Source organism: Thalassophryne amazonica, unplaced genomic scaffold (assembly GCF_902500255.1).
Source record: "Thalassophryne amazonica unplaced genomic scaffold, fThaAma1.1, whole genome shotgun sequence".
Classification (NCBI taxonomy): Eukaryota; Metazoa; Chordata; class Actinopteri; order Batrachoidiformes; family Batrachoididae; genus Thalassophryne; species Thalassophryne amazonica.
In genome coordinates, this window is record NW_022986370.1 from 31300 (window position 1) to 54154 (window position 22855).

Below are 22855 nucleotides of genomic sequence, written 5' to 3' on the forward strand. Positions count from 1 at the left end.
TACAGGAGAATAATAAACATTCTCTCTGTACAACATGTTACAGGAGAATAATAAACATTCTCTCTGTGCAACATGTTACAGGAGAATAATAAACATTCTCTCTGTGCAACATGTTACAGGAGAATAATAAACATTCTCTGTGTACATGTTACAGAGAATAATAAACATTCTCTCTGTACATGTTACAGGAGTACAAGTACAACATGTTACAGGAGAATAATAAACATTCTCTCTGTACAACATGTTACAGGAGAATAATAAACATTCTCTCTGTACAACATGTTACAGGAGAATAATAAACATTCTCTGCGTGCAACATGTTACAGGAGTAATAATAAACATTCTCTGTGTGCAAACATGTTACAGGAGAATAATAAACATTCTCTCTGTACAACATGTTACAGGAGAATAATAAACATTCTCTCTGTACAACATGTTACAGGAGAATAATAAACATTCTCTGTACAACATGTTACAGGAGAATAATAAACATTCTCTGTGTACAACATGTACAGGAGAATAATAACATTCTCTGTGTAACATGTTACAGGAGAATAATAAACATTCTCTGTGTACAACATGTTACAGGAGAATAATAAACATTCTCTGTGCAACATGTTACAGGAGAATAATAAACATTCTATCTGTGCAACATGTTACAGGAGAATAATAAACATTCTCTCTGTGCAACATGTTACAGGAGAATAATAAACATTCTCTCTGTACAACATCTTACAGGAGAATAATAAACATTCTCTGCGTGCAACATGTTACAGGAGAATAATAAACATTCTCTCTGTGTACATGTTACAGGAGTACAATAAACATTCTCTGTGTGCAAACATGTTACAGGAGAATAATAAACATTCTCTGCTGTACAACATGTTACAGGAGAATAATAACATTCTCTGCTGTGCAACATGTTACAGGAGAATAATAAACATTCTCTCTGTACAACATGTTACAGGAGAATAATAAACATTCTCTCTGTGCAACATGTTACAGGAGAATAATAAACATTCTCTGTGTGCAACATGTTACAGGAGACTAATAAACATTCTCTCTGTACAACATGTTACAGGAGAATAATAAACATTCTCTGTGTGCAACATGTTACAGGAGAATAATAAACATTCTCTCTGTACAACATGTTACAGGAGAATAATAAACATTCTCTGCGTGCAACATGTTACAGGAGAATAATAAACATTCTCTCTGTGCAACATGTTACAGGAGAATAATAAACATTCTCTGCGTGCAACATGTTACAGGAGAATAATAAACATTCTCTCTGTACAACATGTTACAGGAGACTAATAAACATTCTCTGTGTACATGTTACAGGAGTACAATAAACATTCTCTCTGTGCAACATGTTACAGGAGAATAATAAACATTCTCTCTGTACAACATGTTACAGGAGAATAATAAACATTCTCTCTGTACATGTTACAGGAGAATAATAAACATTCTCTCTGTACAACATGTTACAGGAGAATAATAAACATTCTCTGTGCAACATGTTACAGGAGAATAATAAACATTCTCTGTGTGCAACATGTTACAGGAGAATAATAAACATTCTCTCTGTGCAACATGTTACAGGAGAATAATAAACATTCTCTCTGCATGCAACATGTTACAGGAGAATAATAAACATTCTCTCTGTACAACATGTTACAGGAGAATAATAAACATTCTCTCTGTACAACATGTTACAGGAGAATAATAAACATTCTCTCTGTACAACATGTTACAGGAGAATAATAAACATTCTCTCTGTACAACATGTTACAGGAGAATAATAAACATTCTCTGTGTACAACATGTTACAGGAGAATAATAAACATTCTCTGCGTGCAACATGTTACAGGAGAATAATAAACATTCTCTGCATGCAACATGTTACAGGAGAATAATAAACATTCTCTCTGTACAACATGTTACAGGAGAATAATAAACATTCTCTCTGTACAACATGTTACAGGAGAATAATAAACATTCTCTCTGTACAACATGTTACAGGAGAATAATAAACATTCTCTGCGTGCAACATGTTACAGGAGAATAATAAACATTCTCTCTGTACAACATGTTACAGGAGAATAATAAACATTCTCTGTGTGCAACATGTTACAGGAGAATAATAAACATTCTCTCTGTACAACATGTTACAGGAGAATAATAAACATTCTCTCTGTACAACATGTTACAGGAGAATAATAAACATTCTCTCTGTACAACATGTTACAGGAGAATAATAAACATTCTCTCTGTACAACATGTTACAGGAGAATAATAAACATTCTCTCTGTGCAACATGTTACAGGAGAATAATAAACATTCTTTCTGTGTGCAACATGTTACAGGAGAATAATAAACATTCTTTCTGTGCAACATGTTACAGGAGAATAATAAACATTCTCTCTGTACAACATGTTACAGGAGAATAATAAACATTCTCTCTGTACAACATGTTACAGGAGAATAATAAACATTCTCTCTGTACAACATGTTACAGGAGAATAATAAACATTCTCTCTGTACAACATGTTACAGGAGAATAATAAACATTCTCTGCTGCAACATGTTACAGGAGAATAATAACATTCTCTCTGTACAACATGTTACAAGGAGAATAATAAACATTCTCTGCTGTGCAACATGTTACAGGAGAATAATAAACATTCTCTGTGTACAACATGTTACAGGAGAATAATAAACATTCTCTGTGTGCAACATGTTACAGGAGAATAATAAACATTCTCTGTGTGCAACATGTTACAGGAGAATAATAAACATTCTCTGTGTACAACATGTTACAGGAGAATAATAAACATTCTCTGTGTACAACATGTTACAGGAGAATAATAAACATTCTCTCTGTACAACATGTTACAGGAGAATAATAAACATTCTCTGTGTACAACATGTTACAGGAGAATAATAAACATTCTCTGTGTGCAACATGTTACAGGAGAATAATAAACATTCTCTGTGTGCAACATGTTACAGGAGAATAATAAACATTCTCTGTGTGCAACATGTTACAGGAGAATAATAAACATTCTCTCTGTACAACATGTTACAGGAGAATAATAAACATTCTCTCTGTACAACATGTTACAGGAGAATAATAAACATTCTCTCTGTGCAACATGTTACAGGAGAATAATAAACATTCTCTCTGTACAACATGTTACAGGAGAATAAGAAACATTCTTTCTGCCTGCAACATGTTACAGGAGAATAAGAAACATTCTTTCTGCCTGCAACATGTTACAGGAGAATAAGAAACATTCTTTCTGCCTGCAACATGTTACAGGATAATAATAAACATTCTTTCTGCCTGCAACATGTTACAGGATAATAATAAACATTCTTTCTGCCTGCAACATGTTACAGGATAATAATAAACATTCTTTCTGCCTGCAACATGTTACAGGATAATAATAAACATTCTTTCTGCCTGCAACATGTTACAGGATAATAATAAACATTCTTTCTGCCTGCAACATGTTACAGGAGACTAAGAAACATTCTTTCTGCGTGCAACATGTTACAGGAGACTAATAAACATTCTCTGCGTGCAACATGTTACAGGAGACTAATAAACATTCTCTGCGTGCAAACATATTACAGGAGACTAATAAACATTCTCTGCGTGCAAACATATTACAGGAGAATAATAAACATTCTCTCTGTACAACATGTTACAGGAGAATAAACATTCTCTGCGTGCAACATGTTACAGGAGACTAATAAACATTCTCTCTGTACAAGATGTTACAGGAGACTAATAAACATTCTCTGCGTGCTACATGTTGCAGGAGAATAAGAAACATTCTCTGTGTACAACATGTTACGGGAGTACAATAAACATTCTCTGTGCGCAAACATGTTACAGGAGTACAATAAACATTCTCTGTGTGCAACATGTTACGGGAGTACAATAAACATTCTCTCTGTACAACGTTACAGGAGAATACGAAACATTCTCTGCGTACAACATGTCACAGGAGTAAAATAAACATTCTCTGTGCGCAACACGTTAGGGGAGAACAATAAACATTCTCCCTGTACAACACGTTACGGGAGAATAATAAACATTCTCCTTGCAGAAGACAGAAAAGAACATACCCGCTTCTGTGTGTGTGTAACGTGTCCCACAGAGTCCTGTACACAGGTACACCTTTAGTCCACGGTGCTCCCATGTGTTGTTATGACTACATCTTCTAGTTTCCATGTCCACTACTGATGAGCGACTCGGGTTTTCTTCCCTCAGCGTGACTCAGCTTTGACCCTGAGACGAATCCTGTCACTGTCCTTTATAATGTGTTATAACAACGGACTTAAGATGACGACTTTCCCCTCTTTTTTTGGTGTTTTTAGCGCTATGTGGACGGAGGGATTAGTGATAACCTGCCGCAGTCGGAGCTGAAGAACACTATCACCATCTCTCCATTCGTTGGAGAGTGACATCTGTCCCCGGGACAATTCCACCAGCTTCCACGAGCTACGTTTCACCAACATGAGCATCCAAATGAATTTGGTAAACGTGTTCCGCCTCAGCAGGGCACTGGTTCCACCAGAGGTCTGGAGGTGGGCTCTTTTTCCACAAATGTAACATTAAAAATCTGACGAGATGAGAAACGATAACATAAAAGATGCGTTAAATTCTAATTGTACTTGTGGTAAATATTGAAATTTTAACATTCTTAAAGGATTCAACCAAATTTATTTATTAGTGTTTCTCACTGAACTTTGATCTTGACTGACCAAAACTTTCATTAAAATAGGAGCTATTGTTTATTAAGTATTTGTACATTGCAGAAAGACATGAAGGACGAAAAGAAGGAAGAGGTACTGTAGGGCTGTGTGTACGTACGAAGTCTGGCAATAAAGTAACGGTCCTTTTTATTTTTTTCAAAAACTATATTGATTTGAATCACGTGCGATTACGTCAGCTACCCTTGAACCTTTGTGCGCATGCGTGAGTTTTTCCACGCCCGTTGCGTCATTCGCCTGTGGGCAGGCTTTCAGTGAGGAGTGCTCCAGCCCTCGTCTTTTTTTTCATTGTTCAGGAATGGCTCAGAGACTGGCGCTTTGCTTTATCAAAATTTTCAGAAACTGAGGCACATCGTGTTGGGAAAGTGTAGGGACACGGACCCACAACAGGGGGCGTAAATGAACGGACAATGAAAGAGTCGAATATGAATGCTTTACTGTTGTGAATGAGCACAACCACAATACAGAATTTTGCAGACAAGTCAATCCACAAAGGTGACGTGTGGGCAGGCTCGAGGATAGAAGACGTCTGTCCTGAGAAGAACCGGAACCACACGATTTCCTCCACCACTGAACCCGGAGAATACTGGAGCCGCCAAGTCCCGAGTCCCCAGGTGGCCACCGTCTCCGAATGTCGGATCTGGTACTGCTGGCGAGGAGCAGAAACAATAAGATGTGGGTGTGTGTACACCCAGTAACAACAATGGTGGGGATTCCACCTCCACCTCAAACACAGTAACAGTTGTGCAGAGCCTGAGAGCTACTTATCCATTTTGGCGTGAGGGGTGAAGAGAGTCACTCCTACACAGTCCACAAAACCCAGCACCCAGCTGAAAGTAGCTACAGAAACTCCTGCAAACACTCAGAGCACAAATACAAGTGCGTTTGGTACCGAACAGAATGGCTGAGAGTTTACCTTTACAGGTCGATGATATCTCGGCAACGAGGTGGAGATGACGTCCGGGTTTTATGGAGTAGTATGATGAAGTGTAGATGGGTGACAGCTGTCATTAGATAATGAGTGACAGCTGTCACCCCCGGCTGTGTCCGTGGCAGCAGCGCCCTCTCGTGCCTGAAGCCCGCACTTCAGGCAGGGCGCCCTCTGGTGGTGGGCCAGCAGTACCTCCTCTTCTGGTGGCCCACACAACAGGACCCCCCCCCCCCCTCAACAGGCGCCTCCTGGCGCCCGACCAGGTTTATCCGGGTGTCGGCGGTAGAAATCGGCCAGGAGGGCCGGGTCCAGGATGAAGCTCCTCTTCACCCAGGAGCGTTCTTCGGGTCCATACCCCTCCAGTCCACCAAATACTGGAACCCCTGGCCCATTCGACGGACGTCCAGGAGCCGGCACACTGTCCAAGCCGGCTCCCCGTCAATGATCCGGGCAGGAGGCGGTGCTGGACCGGGAGCACAGAGGCATGAGGTGTGGTTTCAGTCTGGACACATGGAAAACCGGATGGATCCGCAGTGAAGCCGGGAGTTGGAGCTTCACTGTGGCAGGGCTGAGGATCTTGAGGATTTTAAATGGTCCAATGTACCTGTCTTTCAACTTAGGAGAGTCCACTTGGAGAGGGATGTCCTTCGTTGATAACCACACCTCCTGCCCGGGCTGGTATGCAGGGGCCGGGGACTGCCGGCGGTGTGCATGGGCCTTAGCCCTCATCCGGGCCTTTAACAAGGCAGAACGGGCGGTGCGCCACACCCGATGGCACTTCCGCAGGTGGGCCTGGACCGAGGGCACACCGACCTCTCCCTCCACCACGGGAAACAATGGGGGCTGGTACCCCAGACACACCTCAAATGGGGAGAGGCCGGTGGCAGAAGACACCTGGCTGTTATGTGCATACTCGATCCAGGCCATCGGGTGTATGGATGTCACACAGCGCAGGGTCTGTTCCAACTCTTGGTTGGCCCGTTCCTCTGTGGGTGGTACCCGGACGAGAGGCTCATGGGGACCCCCAGTTCTCTGCAAAAACTCCTCCAGACTTGAGGAAAACTGGGGACCACGATCCGAGACTACGTCAGTTGGTATCCCATGCAGACGGACTACATGGTGGACCAGGAGGTCTGCTGTCTCCTGGGCTGTTGGGAGCTTCGGGAGGGCCACGAAATGGGCCACCTTGGAGAATCGGTCCACTATCGTGAGGATGGTGGTGTTGCCCTGGGACGGCGGGAGGCCCGTGACGAAATCCAGGCCGATATGGGACCAGGGGCGATGAGGCACAGGAAGCGGCTGGAGAAGTCCTTGGGACCTTTTGTGGTCTGCCTTGCCCCTGGCACAGATGGTGCAGGCCTGGATATACTCCCGGACGTCGGCCTCCACAGACGCCCACCAGAAGTGCTGCCGGACAACTGCCACGGTTCCTTCGCACCCCTGGATGACAGGAGAGCTTGGAACGTGACAGAAATCCAATACTGCAACTCTGGCCTCTGGTGGGACGTACAGTCGGTTCTTCGGCCCAGTTCCGGGATCCATGGCAGGAGATGATAAACCCCAGGAAGGACAAATAAGTGCGGTGGAACTAGCACTTCACAAACAGCCGGTTCTCCAACAACCGCTGCAGGACATGAGTTTCAGGGTCCGGAGAAAAGATGAGTATATCGTCCAGATATACAGAGACGAATCGGTGCAGGAAGTCCCGCAAGACGTCATTAACCAAAGCTTGGAACGTCACGGGGGTGTTAGTGAGGCCGAACGGCATGACGAGGTACTCAAAATGACCCAATGGGGTGTTAAATGCCGTCTTCCACCCGGACCAGGTGATACGCATTCCTAAGATACAACTTTGTAAAGATTTTGGCTCCATGCAGGGGGGTGAACACGGAATCTAACAAGGGCAACAGGTATCGATTGCGAACCGTGATTTCTTTCAGCCCCCTGTAATCAATGCATGGATAGAGTCCGCCATCTTTCTTGCCCACAAAAAAGAAACCTGCACCCATCGGGGAGGTGTAATTCCGGATCAGCCCGGCAGCTAAGGAGTCCGGGATGTAGGTCTCCATTGATTCGCGCTCACGTCGTGAGAGGTTGTACAGCCTGCTGGACGAGAACTCCACGCCTGGAATCAAATCAATGGCACAATCGTACGGACGGTGCGGGGGAGGGGTGAATGAGCACAACCACAATACAGAGGAATACAGAATTTTGCAGACAGTCAATCCACAAAGGTGAAGTGTGGGCAGGCTCGAGGATAGAAGACGTCTGTCGTGAGAAGAACCGGCAATACACGATTTCCTCCGCCACCGAACCCAGAGAATACTGGAGCCGCCAAATCCCGAGTCCCCAGGTGGCCACTGTCTCTGAATGTTGGATCTGGTACTGCTGGCAAGGAGCAGAAACAATAAGATGTGGGTGTGGGTACACCCAGTAACAACAATGGTGGGGATTCCACCTCCACCTCAAACACAGTTGTGCAGAGCCTGAGAGCTACTTATCCGTTTTGGCGTGAAGAGCGTCACTCCTACACAGTCCACAAAACCCAGCACCCAGCTGAAAGTAGCTACAGAAACTCCTGCAAACACTCAGAGCACAAATACAAGTGCATCTGGTACCGAACAGAACGGCTGAGAGTTTACCTTTACAGGTCGATGATATCTTGGCAACGAGGTGGAGATGACGTCCGGGTTTTGTGGAGTAGTATGATGAAGTGTAGATGGGTGACAGCTGCTGATCCCGAGCTCTTGTGAAACTTCTCTGTTCTCTCACGATGTCCTGGGTCAACAGAGGCTTAAATTTGAAGTTTTCAGCTCGAAACAGGCAGACAATGGCTGCTCGGGGCACGGTGTGCCCTGCGGCTCTGCGGGGAGTCCTTAAAGCGACAGTAACACTCCATAATCTCTCATCACCCGTTAAAATTTTCACCGAAAACCAGTTGAATTTCTTGAATGGTGTCCACTCAGATGTGCCTCACAGTTTTTGAGAAAATTTTGATCAAGCAAAGCGGCAGTCAGCCATTCCTAAACAATGAAAAAATAGACAAGAGGGCTGGACCAGTGCTCACTCAAAGCCTGCCCACAGGCGAATGATGCAACTGACAGGCGTGGAAAACCTCACACATGCGCACAAGGGTTCAAGGTTGGCTGATGTAATCGCACGTGATTCAAATCCATATAGTTTTTGAAAAAATAAAAAGGACCGTTACTTTATTGACAGACCTCATATGTGTTTGGGGGGGATGCAGCAGTTGCTGTTGCTAAGCAACAGGCCAGTCATTGTTGGACATACATAACCACAAACATCTGACTTTCATACATAAGATGACAGTTGTGAACAGTAGTTTTTAAATTTAATTTTATTTGAACCTTTATTTAACCAGGTTAGTCCCATTGAGATCAAGATCTATTTTGCAAAGGAGACCTGGACAATTATAAATTTTTGTAAGAAACATCCATCAGCCATATTTGTTACTGTAAAGTGGAGATCTTATGTTATACAAAGGTTTGAACCCACAGAACACCAATCCAAACCTAGGTGTACTAAATGTAAGAATAAGAGATGACCTGATGTCTGAAATAGACATCAGGAAATTTGAATCGGATCCAGCTGAGGCAAAAAAAAAAAAAAAGTTTTAAATGTGTTTAAACGACAGAAACACAGGTATCAGAGGTCAAAAACAGCAGTGCCGCTAATGATATTAATGAGATTTTACTTGAAAAATAAGAACTCTGTAACTGATGAAATGTGAACCCAGTTGTAGGACATAAACTCATGTTCTTGCAGGTGAAGGTTATTTATCCTCTGTACTGGAACAGTCACAGAGCAGAAAGAGTCCACAGAAGGACAGAGACACACTGACGTGCTCAGCTCATCTGTCCAGTGGCACTTCAGGGAGTCCACAGGAGGGACCGTGCTGGCCTTGAATAATACTCTGCAAACTCACTTTTCAGGGGCGGTCCCAGCGGTGGACGCATGAAGACACGGGTTTGATCATTAGCGTTACCACAGACTAATGAGGAGACGCTGGACTTCAGGCGGGTTCTGTGAGGATCATTAGGTTGTTGGTTTACTGTCCTGTGAACGCAACAGATGATGTTCAAGTCCTGATAGTACGAACAATGGTGTTACATCGATGTTATTACAAGCAGAGATTTAATGCTGTTGTTCATTTGGCTGCTCACGGTTTTGTTCGGGGTCGCCACAGCGGATACAGCCAGATCCGCATCGGTGATTGGCACAAGTTTAGTAATTGTTGTAATTTGTTAAGTTACAAGGTGACAGCATGTATTTGTTTTGAGATATTGCGTGTACAAGCCTGATGGATGAACTAACTCAGCAACAATTCTGCCGTCGAAGATGTACACCAAGACAGAGAAAAACCATCACCTTTCCAGCCAGTTCTCTTTAGAGAGTTCAGTGAATGGACACATGGACATTTCCATCAATCTTTAAGAAATACAAACACTATGAAAAACTGAGTCAGTGTGCAGCAATAAGAGTGAGAGAGGACACCAAGACAACACCGAGACAGACCAAAACATCACCAAGACAGAGAAAAACCATCACCTTTCCAGCCAGTTCTCTTTAGACAGGTCAGTGAATGGACACATGGACATTTCCATCACTGAATAATTTACATCAATCTTTAAGAAATACAAACGCTATGAAAAACTGAGTCAGTGTGGTGTAAGAGTGACACCAAGACAGCAACAAAACAGCACCAAGACAAGACCAAGAGAGCACCGGGACAGACCAAAACAACACCAAGAGAGTACCAAGACAACACCAACACAGTTTTTGAACAGCCTGAAGCACATCATTTTTTTATAGGTCGTTATGGAATTTTTACTGAAGATTCATATCCTGATAGGCAGGAACGGATTCAATTTTCAAGGTCAAAGTCAGTAAAAATCCCAAAATCCCTATCCTTTAACACTGAACGAAATTTCAATAATTCATAACTGTCAAAAAGACAACCCAGTCTCACGGCAAGTCGTGATTCAGCAGCATAAAATATCAGAGGTGTCAAGTAACGAAGTACAAATACTTCGTTACTGTACTTAAGTACACTTTTTACGTATCTATACTTTACTCCATTACTTATTTTTCTGCCTACTTCTGACTTCTACACATTACATTTTCACACAAGTATCTGTACTTTCTATTCCTTACATTTTTAAAACAAACAGCCTCGTTACTCTTGGCTTCAGTTTAATGTTTATATATACGAGGGCTGTCAATAAAGTATAGGTCCTTTTTATTTTTTTCAAAAACTATATGGATTTCATTCATATGTTTTTACGTCAGACATGCTTGAACCCTCATGCGCATGCGTGAGTTTTTCCACGCCTGTCGGTGACGTCCTTCGCCTGTGAGCACTCCTTGTGGGAGGAGTCGTCCAGCCCCTCGTCGGAATTCCTTTGTCTGAGAAGTTGCTGAGAGACTGGCGCGTTGTTTGATCAAAATTTTTTCTAAACCTGTGAGACACATCGAAGTGGACACGGTTCGAAAAATTAAGCTGGTTTTCAGTGAAAATTTTAACGGCTGATGAGAGATTTTGAGGTGATTCTGTCGCTTTAAGGACTTTTCACGGTGCGAGACGTCGCTCAGCGCTCTCAGGCGGCGTCATCAGCCTGTTCAAGCTGAAAACCTCCACATTTCAGGCTCTAATGATCCAGGACGTCGTGAGAGAACAGAGAAGTTTCAGAAGAAGTCGGTTTCAGCATTTTATCCGGATATTCCACTGTTAAAGGAGATTTTTTTTAATGAAAGACGTGCGGACGGGTCCGTGCGTCGGGACGCAGCCGCCGCGACGCTCCGCCACAGGAAAAACACCTCTGTTGAAAGCCTTAAGGACAAGTTGGAACATGTCCTGCCTGTTAAACAATTTCTCATATACTCACTCCACTGAAAGCCATCAAAAGCCGCCTGGATTTTACAAATGGTTATCAACACGGAGGTGTTTTTCCTGTGCCGCCGCACCGCGTCGGCTGCGTCCCGACGCGCGGATCTGTCCGCACGTCTTTCATTAAAAAAAAATCTCCTTTAACAGTGGAATATCCGGATAAAATGCTGAAACTGACTTCTGAAACTTCTCTGTTCTCTCACGACGTCCTGGATCAATAGAGCCTGAAATGTGGAGGTTTTCAGCTTGAAACAGGCTGATGACGGCGCCTGAGAGCGCTGAGCGACGTCTCACACCGTGGGAAGTCCTTAAATCGACAGAATCACCTCAAAATCTCTCATCAGCTGTTAAAATTTTCACCGAAAACCAGCTTAATTTTTCGAACCGTGTCCACTTCGATGTGTCTCACAGGTTTAGAAAAAAATTTTGATCAAACAACGCGCCAGTCTCTCAGCAACTTCTCAGACAAAGGAATTCCGACAAGGGGCTGGATGACTCCTCCCACAAGGAGTGCTCACAGGCGAATGACGTCACCGACAGGCGTGGAAAAACTCGCACATGCGCACGAGGGTTCAAGCATGTCTGATAAAAACATATGAATGAAATCCATATAGCTTTTGAAAAAAATAAAAAGGACCGTTACTTTATTGACAGCCCTCGTATATTTCACGTCATGTGCGCCTGTAATCAACTTTTCTGCAGCGCGGCTTTGCTTTGAACCGTGAACCAATCCAAGCAGTGGTTCGCAGATTGAAGCAATGCTTCGACCTATTGCTTCGTTTATTCTTTCTTTCTTTCGTTTAATTTCCCCCCGCTAAAACCCTAAAGAGCATACTTCTGTGAGTATTATTTACCTTTTCTATGTTAAACCGACCTGTTATGGTCTTCTGAAACAGCTGATGTATTTTATAACTTAAAAACGGGAGCGATGCTAACGTGTTAGCATGTCTATGGCATTTTCAATGTTAAAACTTAGCATTAAGCAACTGTCATCACGTTCGGGTGCATTTGTTTTCAAATTGTAATATTTCTTAAATTTATTTTTGTTTATATATGAATAATCTAATGATTATTATATACAATTTTAGAGAAAGAGGCAAAAAGAACCTGAATAGAAACAAAACAGAAAATATAAAAGCAACTAACAATGAACATAAATAAATAAATACATACAGAAATAAGTGTTTCCTGTGAACACCTAGTGACTCTTACTCCTCCACTTCATCCCTGTCTTATTTAATGACAGTTTGTTTCGGTCAAACCATATTTTCAGTTTGTTAATTTCTTCAGTGATTTCCTCCAGAACTATCTGACAAACTAGAAAACTGCTGCATCCTAGTAAGAGCAGAATACTACTGGAATTAATCTGAATAAGGAAAGTTGTGTTTTTTTGTTTTTTTTTCTCACTAAATGGATGCTGCACTCAGTGCAGTTTATTGTCTGGAATAGTCCCAGATTGCATTTCAGAGCTTCTAGAATTGAAACATTTTTGTGCAGGTGGTGTTGGGGGGTAATTTGGGTTTTGGGCCACATGTAGAATGAATCAGTTTTTAAATTAAGCTTTCAATTCATATAGTGGCATCTACCTTTTTTTTAAAGTTACTTTATACTTTAAGTAGGTTTTGGAGCACATACTTTTTCACTTTTACTTGAGTAAAGAGGTCAAGTTCATACTTCAACTTTTACCAGAGTGTTTTTAAACTGCAGTATCTATACTTCTACTTAAGTAACAAATGTGTGTACTTTTGACACCACTGTAAAATATACATTAATCTATTGGTTCGTGATATCAGGAAAAGCGCCTCATTTTCATCACGGCAGCATGAATTCTGTTGGGGAAGTGTCGTGACACGGACCTACAACAGGGGGCGTTAATAGCCAAAAAGTAACAATTTAGTGTTGTGAAGGTGAACAACGTAATACAGACATACAAATATGCGTTATATCAATCCGACAAAAAAGGTGACGTGTGGCAGGCTCACAGATAGGAGACGTCCGGCGAGAGAAAAGCCGGAACCCACACAAGCCTCACCACAAACGGACCTGAAAAACACCGGAGCCGCCAAGCCCTGCGCTCCAGGTGGCCACACTGTGTTCAGCAGTCAGACCCGGTACTGCTGGCAGAAAACAGGAACAGTTCTGGATGAGTGCGAGTTCGCACACTCAGTAATCCCACAGTCTGTATTCAGTAAAGGAGGGAGAACCTCCACCTCCAATCACTTATCTGGTTGGAGTGTGAAGCGAAGCCGTCGCTGATCACACCAAACGCCAATCCCACAGATAAGGAAAACACCACAGGAAAACGGCTGCAAAGAAGTACAGATTATTACTCAATGTTTTGAGTCAGCAGAGAAAGTTACCTGTATGGTAGACGATTTCTCGGCGAGGAGGTGGAGTTGCAGTCGGGTCTTTATAGTGGTGGTGATGGGTGACAGCTGGTGTTGATTGATGACAGCTGTCACCTCCAGCGGCTCCGGCGCCCTCTCGTGCTTGGAGCCCGCACTCCAAGCAGGGCGCCATCTGGTGGTGATGGGCCAGCAGTACCTCCTCTTCAGCGGCCCACACAACAAATTCATTCTAATTCATTCCGTGATGGCTGCACGAAATTAAAAGTGAAGCAGGGGTGTTGGGGTGGTTATGGTTAGGGAAGGAGTAGGGTTAGTAATAGTGAGTTAAAAAAAAATCCTGCCATGAAAATTTGAACCATTTCATGACGGGGGCACGAAAATACGTGAGACTGGGCTGCAAAACGATCACATTTCTTTCATATTTGAGCACGTTAATGTAGGATGGTATCCTTTATCAACTGGCAAAGTTTGATCCAGATTACAGATTTGGTGTCTGTTTGAATTTAAGAGCCCTTCACACATAGCACAAATGAGGCCGAATGGCACTCAATGGAGGAATCGCATGCCATTTGTGAAGAAACTGAGCCGCCTCTAACGCCTCCTACACCTGTTGCCACAACCATTCGTCATTGGCCGAAAGACAGATAGTACCCTGTGAGAGCCCAGTCAACTCAACCTTTATTTCTAACGCACATTTAAAACGACAGCAGTTGACCAAAGTGCTGCACATAATTAAAGAAATGGGCACCAAGTTACCCCCAATCATAAATAAATTAAAAACAACAATACAATTACAACAGGCAATAAAACAAATAAAAGACAAAGTAAAAAGCACTAGGACTTATTGATTTATTTTATTTACATAGCACCAAAACTCTTACAGTCGAGGACTGGGTTGAGTGTTAGATCCAAATGCAGGAGCAGTAAGGCAGACACAGGAGTTATAAACAAGGGTTTATTGAACCAAGGAACTGCGCAGTGGAAGGACTAGGCTAAGGACCAGATAACTTGACTGACGGGACAGACTAGATGGATGACAGGGGCCTGACCGATGGAACAGACAGGGCAATCGGACCAGGACTGGAATCAATCACAGACAGGGAACAGGTGAAGCGAGCCTGTGGAGCTACTGGAACTGGATGAACTGCAAGGAGAAAGAGCATATGAGACTGTGTAGGTGCATTTGGGAGTAACACCTCTGGACCAGAAAATCAAAGTCCTGCAGAGTTAAAGCTCAGCATTAATGTTCAGTTAATTCTGGAGTGGCAGTACCGAATCAAAGTTGAGTTCCAAAATCAAAGTTCAGTTCCAAAATCAACGTTCAGTTCCAAGTTCAAGATCAAACTCTTGGTGCATTTAGGATAACAGAGTTAGAATTCTCTTGGTGGCTGCACTCAGAGAACATCACTACATCACTTAATCTCAGGAACCAAGCGGCTGCGTATGGACCACTCCAGGCTGTTAGCGGAACTGATCACTGAAGGCACAAAATAACTTAACAGTTCAGTCAGTAGGATTGCTGTGCACTCTGTTCCTACAACAGTGCAGACGCACACACATTGAATCACTGATGGTTACTAAACTGAACAGACTCTGATAATAGGAGCTGATTAGGATCTATCTTTATTAGTTGGCTATGTACCACAGGCTTTTAAGGTGGCAGTAATTAAACCATTACTTAAAAAGCCATCACTTGACCCAGCTATCTTAGCTAATTATAGGCCAATCTCCAACCTTCCTTTTCTCTCAAAGATTCTTGAAAGGGTAGCTGTAAAACAGCTAACTGATCATCTGCAGAGGAATGGTCTATTTGAAGAGTTTCAGTCAGGTTTTAGAATTCATCATAGTACAGAAACAGCATTAGTGAAGGTTACAAATGATCTTCTTATGGCCTCAGACAGTGGACTCATCTCTGTGCTTGTTCTGTTAGACCTCAGTGCTGCTTTTGATACTGTTGACCATAAAACTTTATTACAGAGATTAGAGCATGCCATAGGTATTAAAGGCACTGCGCTGTGGTGGTTTGAATCATATTTGTCTAATAGATTACAATTTGTTCATGTAAATGGGGAGTCTTCTTCACAGACTAAGGTTAATTATGGAGTTCCACAAGGTTCTGTGCTAGGACCAATTTTATTCACTTTATACATGCTTCCCTTAGGCAGTATTATTAGACGGCATTGCTTAAATTTTCATTGTTACGCAGATGATACCCAGCTTTATCTATCCATGAAGCCAGAGGACACACACCAATTAGCTAAACTGCAGGATTGTCTTACAGACATAAGGACATGGATGACCTCTAATTTCCTGCTTTTAAACTCAGATAAAACTGAAGTTATTGTACTTGGCCCCACAAATCTTAGAAACATGGTGTCTAACCAGATCCTTACTCTGGATGGCATTACCCTGACCTCTAGTAATACTGTGAGAAATCTTGGAATCATTTTTGATCAGGATAAGTCATTCAATGGACATATTAAACAAATATGTAGGACTGCTTTTTTGCATTTGCGCAATATCTCTAAAATTAGAAAGGTCTTGTCTCAGAGTGATGCTGAAAAACTAATTCATGCATTTATTTCCTAAAAGCCTTCAGTTAATTCAAAATGCTGCAGCTAGAGTACTGACAGTGACTAGAAGGAGAGCATATCTCACCCATATTGGCCTCTCTTCATTGGCTTCCTGTTAATTCTAGAATAGAATTTAAAATTCTTCTTACTTATAAGGTTTTGAATAATCAGGTCCCATCTTATCTTAGGGACCTCATAGTACCATATCACCCCAATAGAGCGCTTCGCTCTCAGACTGCAGGCTTACTTGTAGTTCCTAGGGTTTGTAAGAGTAGAATGGGAGGCAGAGCCTTCAGCTTTCAGGCTCCTCTCCTGTGGAACCAGTTCCCAATTCAGATCAGGGAGACAGACACCCTCTCTACTTTTAAGATTAGGCTTAAAACTTTCCTTTTTGCTAAAGCTTATAGTTAGGGCTGGATCAGGTGACCCTGAACCATCCCTTAGTTATGCTGCTATAGACTTAGACTGCTGGGGGGTTCCCATGATGCACTGAGTGTTTCTTTCTCTTTTTGCTCTGTATGCACCACTCTGCATTTAATCATTAGTGATTGATCTCTGCTCCCCTCCACAGCATGTCTTTTTCCTGGTTCTCTCCCTCAGCCCCAACCAGTCCCAGCAGAAGACTGCCCCTCCCTGAGCCTGGTTCTGCTGGAGATTTCTTCCTGTTAAAAGGGAGTTTTTCCTTCCCACTGTCGCCAAGTGCTTGCTCACAGGGGGTCGTTTTGACCGTTGGGGTTTTTCCGTAATTATTGTATGGCCTTGCCTTACAATATAAAGTGCCTTGGGGCAACTGTTTGTGATTTGGCGCTATATAAATAAAATTGATTTGATTAACCCTCTGGGGTCCGAGGGCATTGTTTGGACAGTTCACTTGCCTGGCATAAATGTTTTATTATTGCTGTTAACAGCTGTCCCTGCATCCCACAATCAATCAACTTTTATGTCAACCCGTACTTTCAAAATATACATGGTATAGTTGTGTTTTATAAGTGTAATAAAGGTTTACAATCAGAAATAAGAAAGGAAAAAGTAAAGTAGAAATAATTTTCCACACATTTATTCAAAATACACAGCAAATAGTTTTGACACTTTATAAAGGTAATTTGGGCTCAAAGACTTTACAACAAAAATGTTCAAACAATAAACGCAAAATGCACATTTTGAACAATATATACAAAATGGTCTATGCGTTTTGTTTGTCTTCATCTCAAAGCAATTTCTGTCTGCTATTACACAAAGGTCACATCACAAACTTCTACTATGAAGTTGACTGTGTTTGTTCTCTCCTGCTCTGAAAGCAACATTCACACTTCAAGGCTCATTAAGTTTGAGGAGCGCCCTCCCCCTCGCTCTATTGATGTGGTAAACAGTGCTTTACGCTTATCCAGTAACATTCACAGGAAAACTAGTCGAGCAATCCTGATACTCAAACTGTTTGAGCACGTGAGATTGTATGAGAGGCTGTCCATCTGCTCCATCTGCTCACTTTCACTGTGCGTAATGGCGCAGGGCGCATTGGAGCAGCCAGGGGCCTATTTAAACAGGCCAACTAGTAACACATCACTCCTAAAAACAATCTTTGTTGTGTCACGTGAGGTGAATCTGCCCTACAATTGGATTTTGGAAAACCATGTGACGGTGAACCAATTCCGATTGGACACTCACATTGTGCACGTCATCACACAGCATCTATGAGAAGTACAAAGATGGTGGACGGTGACTCGAAAGTCCGCGGAGTTAACTTTTCAGCAAAAAAAAAAAAAGTAAGTTTCTATCTCATATCATTTTGAGACCAAGCTTTAGTAAAGCCACAGAGGGTTAATGTGAGACGCTGCACGTGAAACACGCCAGACAGCCAACAGATTACGTCAGAAGGCAGGTGGGCGTGACCGTGGAATACACATGAATGATACAGAATCATATTTAGAGCTGAAAACTTACTGAGCAGAATGCAATAAATGATCTTATCATTACAGCCCAAAAGCTTACACAGATACACACGGGCAGTTATGTCTGAAGCAGGAATACCTGCAGAGGAAATAAAGGTTGTAAATTAAGCCAGAGATCTTAACAGGAGAAATCACCAGCAATTAAGTTCAGGGCCTGAAAGATCCACTCGACAGGTAACTCACAAAAGCCTGAAGGAGGCTCACAGCGGAAAAACTCGGAGAGTTCCATCCGTGGCGACGGGACGCTAAACAAAGAATGTGTCAAAACATAAGACCAGGTTACCGGCTGAGAGCGATGGCGTGGCACAGCTGGGAACCCGTTGCAACCTGGATCCAACCCAGAGGAACACGGAGGTTCTTCAGGAGGGAAACAGCAGATGTGAGCTGTAGTCAGCAGTCATAAGCAGTAGATTCTGGCCCCGAACCCATGACAAGTCCGGGGTTAAATCTGGAGCAGTGATGAGACGGGATGAGCGTCAGCTGTGAGCACCCACTCAGTGAAAATGTCGATCAGCCATGAGATGCCGCTCTGTCAATTCCACGTGCTGACTTGACAGATGGGGCGGAGCCCAAGTGCAGCTTGACAGCTGGGAGCAGAGCCCTGACGTCACACACAGCAGACGCACCCAACACCAGCAACTTCACCCAGCAGCTCCACCTCAGCTTCACCTGTAAACAGAGACAAAAGCAGCCAGCAGACCAAGCAGGACCAGGGGAAAACTACAACAAAACCACAGCAAAGCTGCCTCAAGCACAACACATAAGTAAGTTCTAACCTTACCAACCCCTAGAGCAAGAACACAGGCAAGAGTGGTAAGGACAAACTCCCTCAGATGATACTGAGGAAAAAACCTCAAGCAGACCAGACTCAAAGGGGTGAACCTCTGCTGGGGCCATACTACTATTAATTCTTCCCCCGGTTCTTTCTGTAATACTGCCCCTTACAAAGCACAAACTCGAACTATTCCGCACTTTTAAATTTAATCAAAGTCACAGTAAAACATAATCAGGCCTGGGCCCTGCAAGAACTTCTCTTACAGACAAGATCCGCTCTTACAGAACCCTGGACAATGGATACAAGCAGTTTTTATACAGGATTACATATGTGTAACAGAGATGGACCTTATTTTGCAAAATCCTTCTCTTATTGGCCCCCGTGGGCATTCAAGGGAGGTCCATCCCCCTGCCCCAGGCCCGCGCAATAATGGGAGACATATGATTTATAATTGTAACTGAACTCTCTTTATCCTAAGTGGTACAAACTGGTTAAATCCAGTTCTACATGCACATACCAAGAGAGAACAAAGAAAAGTGAGAATAAGAATGAAACTAAAAGTATAACTCTTAATACCAAAAGAAGTACAGAAAACAAAGAAAACCATAATTGAACACAAATATATCTAACACTACAGACACACTAGAATCAGGCAGCGGAAAGACTACAAATAACCACTCTCTCAGCAGGTGTCATTCCAGGTGCTACACACGAACATCCAATACCACACTCACACAGCACTTAGGAAATGTGGGGCTATTCACGCAGTCAGCACGAAAACAGAGATCAGGCGACCCCTTTGGAGTTGGCTGTGAAATTTCTGTTAGTGCCCCCATGACTGTGGCATTGCCAAGCAACACACGTGGCGTGCCAAAGTGTCAGCTCCCCCCTCAACACATGTATCGTGTGTGTCTATTGCACTCCCCCCCCACAACACATGTGGCGTGTGTGTCTTTTGCACCAGCCAGCCACGTCTGAGCACACACAGCACAGAGGCGCCTCTCAGCTGATCACCAGCCAGCCGCCAGCCACTGCTGGAAATGACGGCTCAGTACACACAACATGTTACATTCAAAATGCAGAGAGCAGAGCCAGGGACAACTATATAAGTAAATACTACAATAACTACATACACAATTACATAGCACATAACTAAAAATAATCACACAGAAGCACACAGAAACTGAGAGTGACACTTTATTCTGTGAGCTGGACAAAAAAGTGGGCGTGTCTGCACACAGCAGCAGCTGTTGAGATCTCTGGACCCACGAGTCGCAGGTGAATAACACATACTATGTTTTGAAGGACATGAGCTTCCAACTATACGCCGTGAGACGCCTGATCTGCTTGCTGTCCTCACGTGGAAATACATAAAACAGATCACCTTTGCCATGGGCTGGAGTGGCTACTCAGCGCGCACACCAGCAGGCTGCTCCATGTGGAAAGGACCGTCTGCTCATGTGAACGCTCTGGTGATCTGAATGTCATGTCACCCACGTCAGCTCTGGTTCACATGACGTGGTGTCTCTCCTTTGCGTGCCTCTCGCTGGACATGCGTGCCGCTTGCTGGACACGTGCGCTGCTCGCCGGACACACTGGGCCAGCAGAGGTGGACATGATGAGAGCGCATTGCTTCATTCATGTCATGTCATGACTGTATGTCTGTGACCATGGGTCAGGGGTAGGCAACCTGTTCCAGAAAGAGCCATGAGGGTGCAGGTTTTCTTTGCAGCCACTGACTCCACCAGGTGATTTCACTGATTAACTGATTCCATCTGCTCAAAGTGATATTAATCAGTAAAATCACCTGTTGGAGTCAGTGGCTGCAAAGAAAACCTGCACCCTCATGGCTCTTTCTGGAACAGGTTGCCTACCCCTGTTATATGGGGAGGTGGTGGTCTGGTGGTTACGCGGTGGGTTTCAGACCAGAGGATCCAAACCCCAGCCTGACCTGAAAACCTCTAAGGGCCCTTGGGCAACGTCCTTAATCTCCTACTCAGTAAATTTTGCTGAGTAAAATTTACTCTGTTGGGATAACATTTGGTCCCAGTCTAAATAGAGTAAAATGCACTCTATTATAGAGTGTAATCAGCTCTATCATCTTGTCAATTCAAGTGTTTCTACTCCAATAAGAGTTGATTTTACACTGTGATAGAGATGATTTAGCACTGTGATAGAGTATACTTAACTCTGTTTGGACTGGGACCAAATGTTATCACAACAAAGTCAATTTTTCTCTGCAAAATTTTGTTGCTCCCAGTGTGTAGTGAGCGCCTTGCATGGCACTGTGTGAGTGTGGGTGAATGTGAGGCATCATTGTAAAGTGCTTTGAGCTACTGGTGCAGATGGAAAAGTGCTATATAAATACAGTCCATTTACCATTTATATGGATTATTTAATTCAAGGGGTTTGACAAAAATCTCACTTTTAATTTCCAGATTACATCTGAGTAAATCCAGAACATGTTGGACTTGTCTATGTGTCCATTCCCTGGCTGTAAAAGTGATGGTTTGTCCTGTTGTCTCTGAGCTCTGAACATGGAGGTACTGTGATGCTGATGTTTGTGTTTGTTGGTGTTTAATCCCTGGAATTAAAATGGAATCAAATCCATTGTGTTGGTGATTAAATCCGGTCACTGCATCGGTTTGAAGATCACAGACTGGACTTGACTTCATGGAACCTCCTCCTCTGGCTCCTGGACCAATCACAACCTGGGCGACCCAGTCCTCCCACTCAGATCCTGTCCAGTGGACCTGGACAGTCCGTATATCGCTGGGGCCTCTCTGACTCTTCAGGTCCACCGTCACCTCCGTGCCGGACCCACGTGCACTTTTGGCCGTAAAGATTAATTCAGTAATTGGTATAAAAATATTTGCCATGTTGTTTGTGTCAGAGTGCCAAACGCACTGATGACCAGGTCACCAGCATCCACACCTCAGTTTCTTGGACTGGACCCTAAACTAGACCACCTCCCACTTTCAGTCCCACTAGAGGCTTTTCCCTCATTGTGACATTGAAATAACAACAACGGGAGTCGATGAAGTCTCAGGTGGTGCGTTATTTCAGCACAATGGCGTAAAAGCCTTGTGTGAGATTGAAACCACACCGTGCTTTAATCCCTCACATGAAGTTACTCGTGACATCATTTTGGAATTTCATCTCTCACACCTCGTAAAGTGCATTGATGAGTTTTACGCGATAACTCAAAAACAACACTCTCATCTATTACGGCAACATTACACGACTGAAGGTTCGAGTCCACAGAGAGTCCACAAGGCAACAGTGTTTGTGAGGGAACGGCACCGAGGAAATCCAAACAGACAGAGGGCCGGTGCTCAGACAGTCTTCATAACCCAGAAACCACAGAAGAAGAAAACTCAAACACAGAAGAAATGCATGAGAAGACTGACACAGACACAAGACGTTCTGGCAATGAGTGTGACAAGAGGCTGACTCCAGTTAAAGGTCACGGGGGGCTACAGCCTATCTCAGCAGTCAGGCGTCAGAGGTGGGTTCACCCTGGGCAGGACGCCGGTGTATCACTATGATATATTTATCAAGAAGGTCATGGGATCGCTTCCCG

General features: G+C 43.3%; 1 protein-coding gene across 1 annotated transcript in view; it reads left to right on the forward strand.

The window, feature by feature from the left end:
- LOC117506138 (patatin-like phospholipase domain-containing protein 2) overlaps window positions 1-22855 on the forward strand; it is a gene marked incomplete at its 3' end in the record, with an annotated part of 43347 nt that overhangs the window by 19377 nt on the left and 1115 nt on the right. The window contains 4 exon segments of the mRNA XM_034165641.1: window positions 4393-4475; window positions 4477-4602; window positions 18776-18876; window positions 19055-19261. Of these exon segments, the coding sequence (XP_034021532.1) occupies window positions 4393-4475; window positions 4477-4602; window positions 18776-18876; window positions 19055-19261 (517 nt within the window).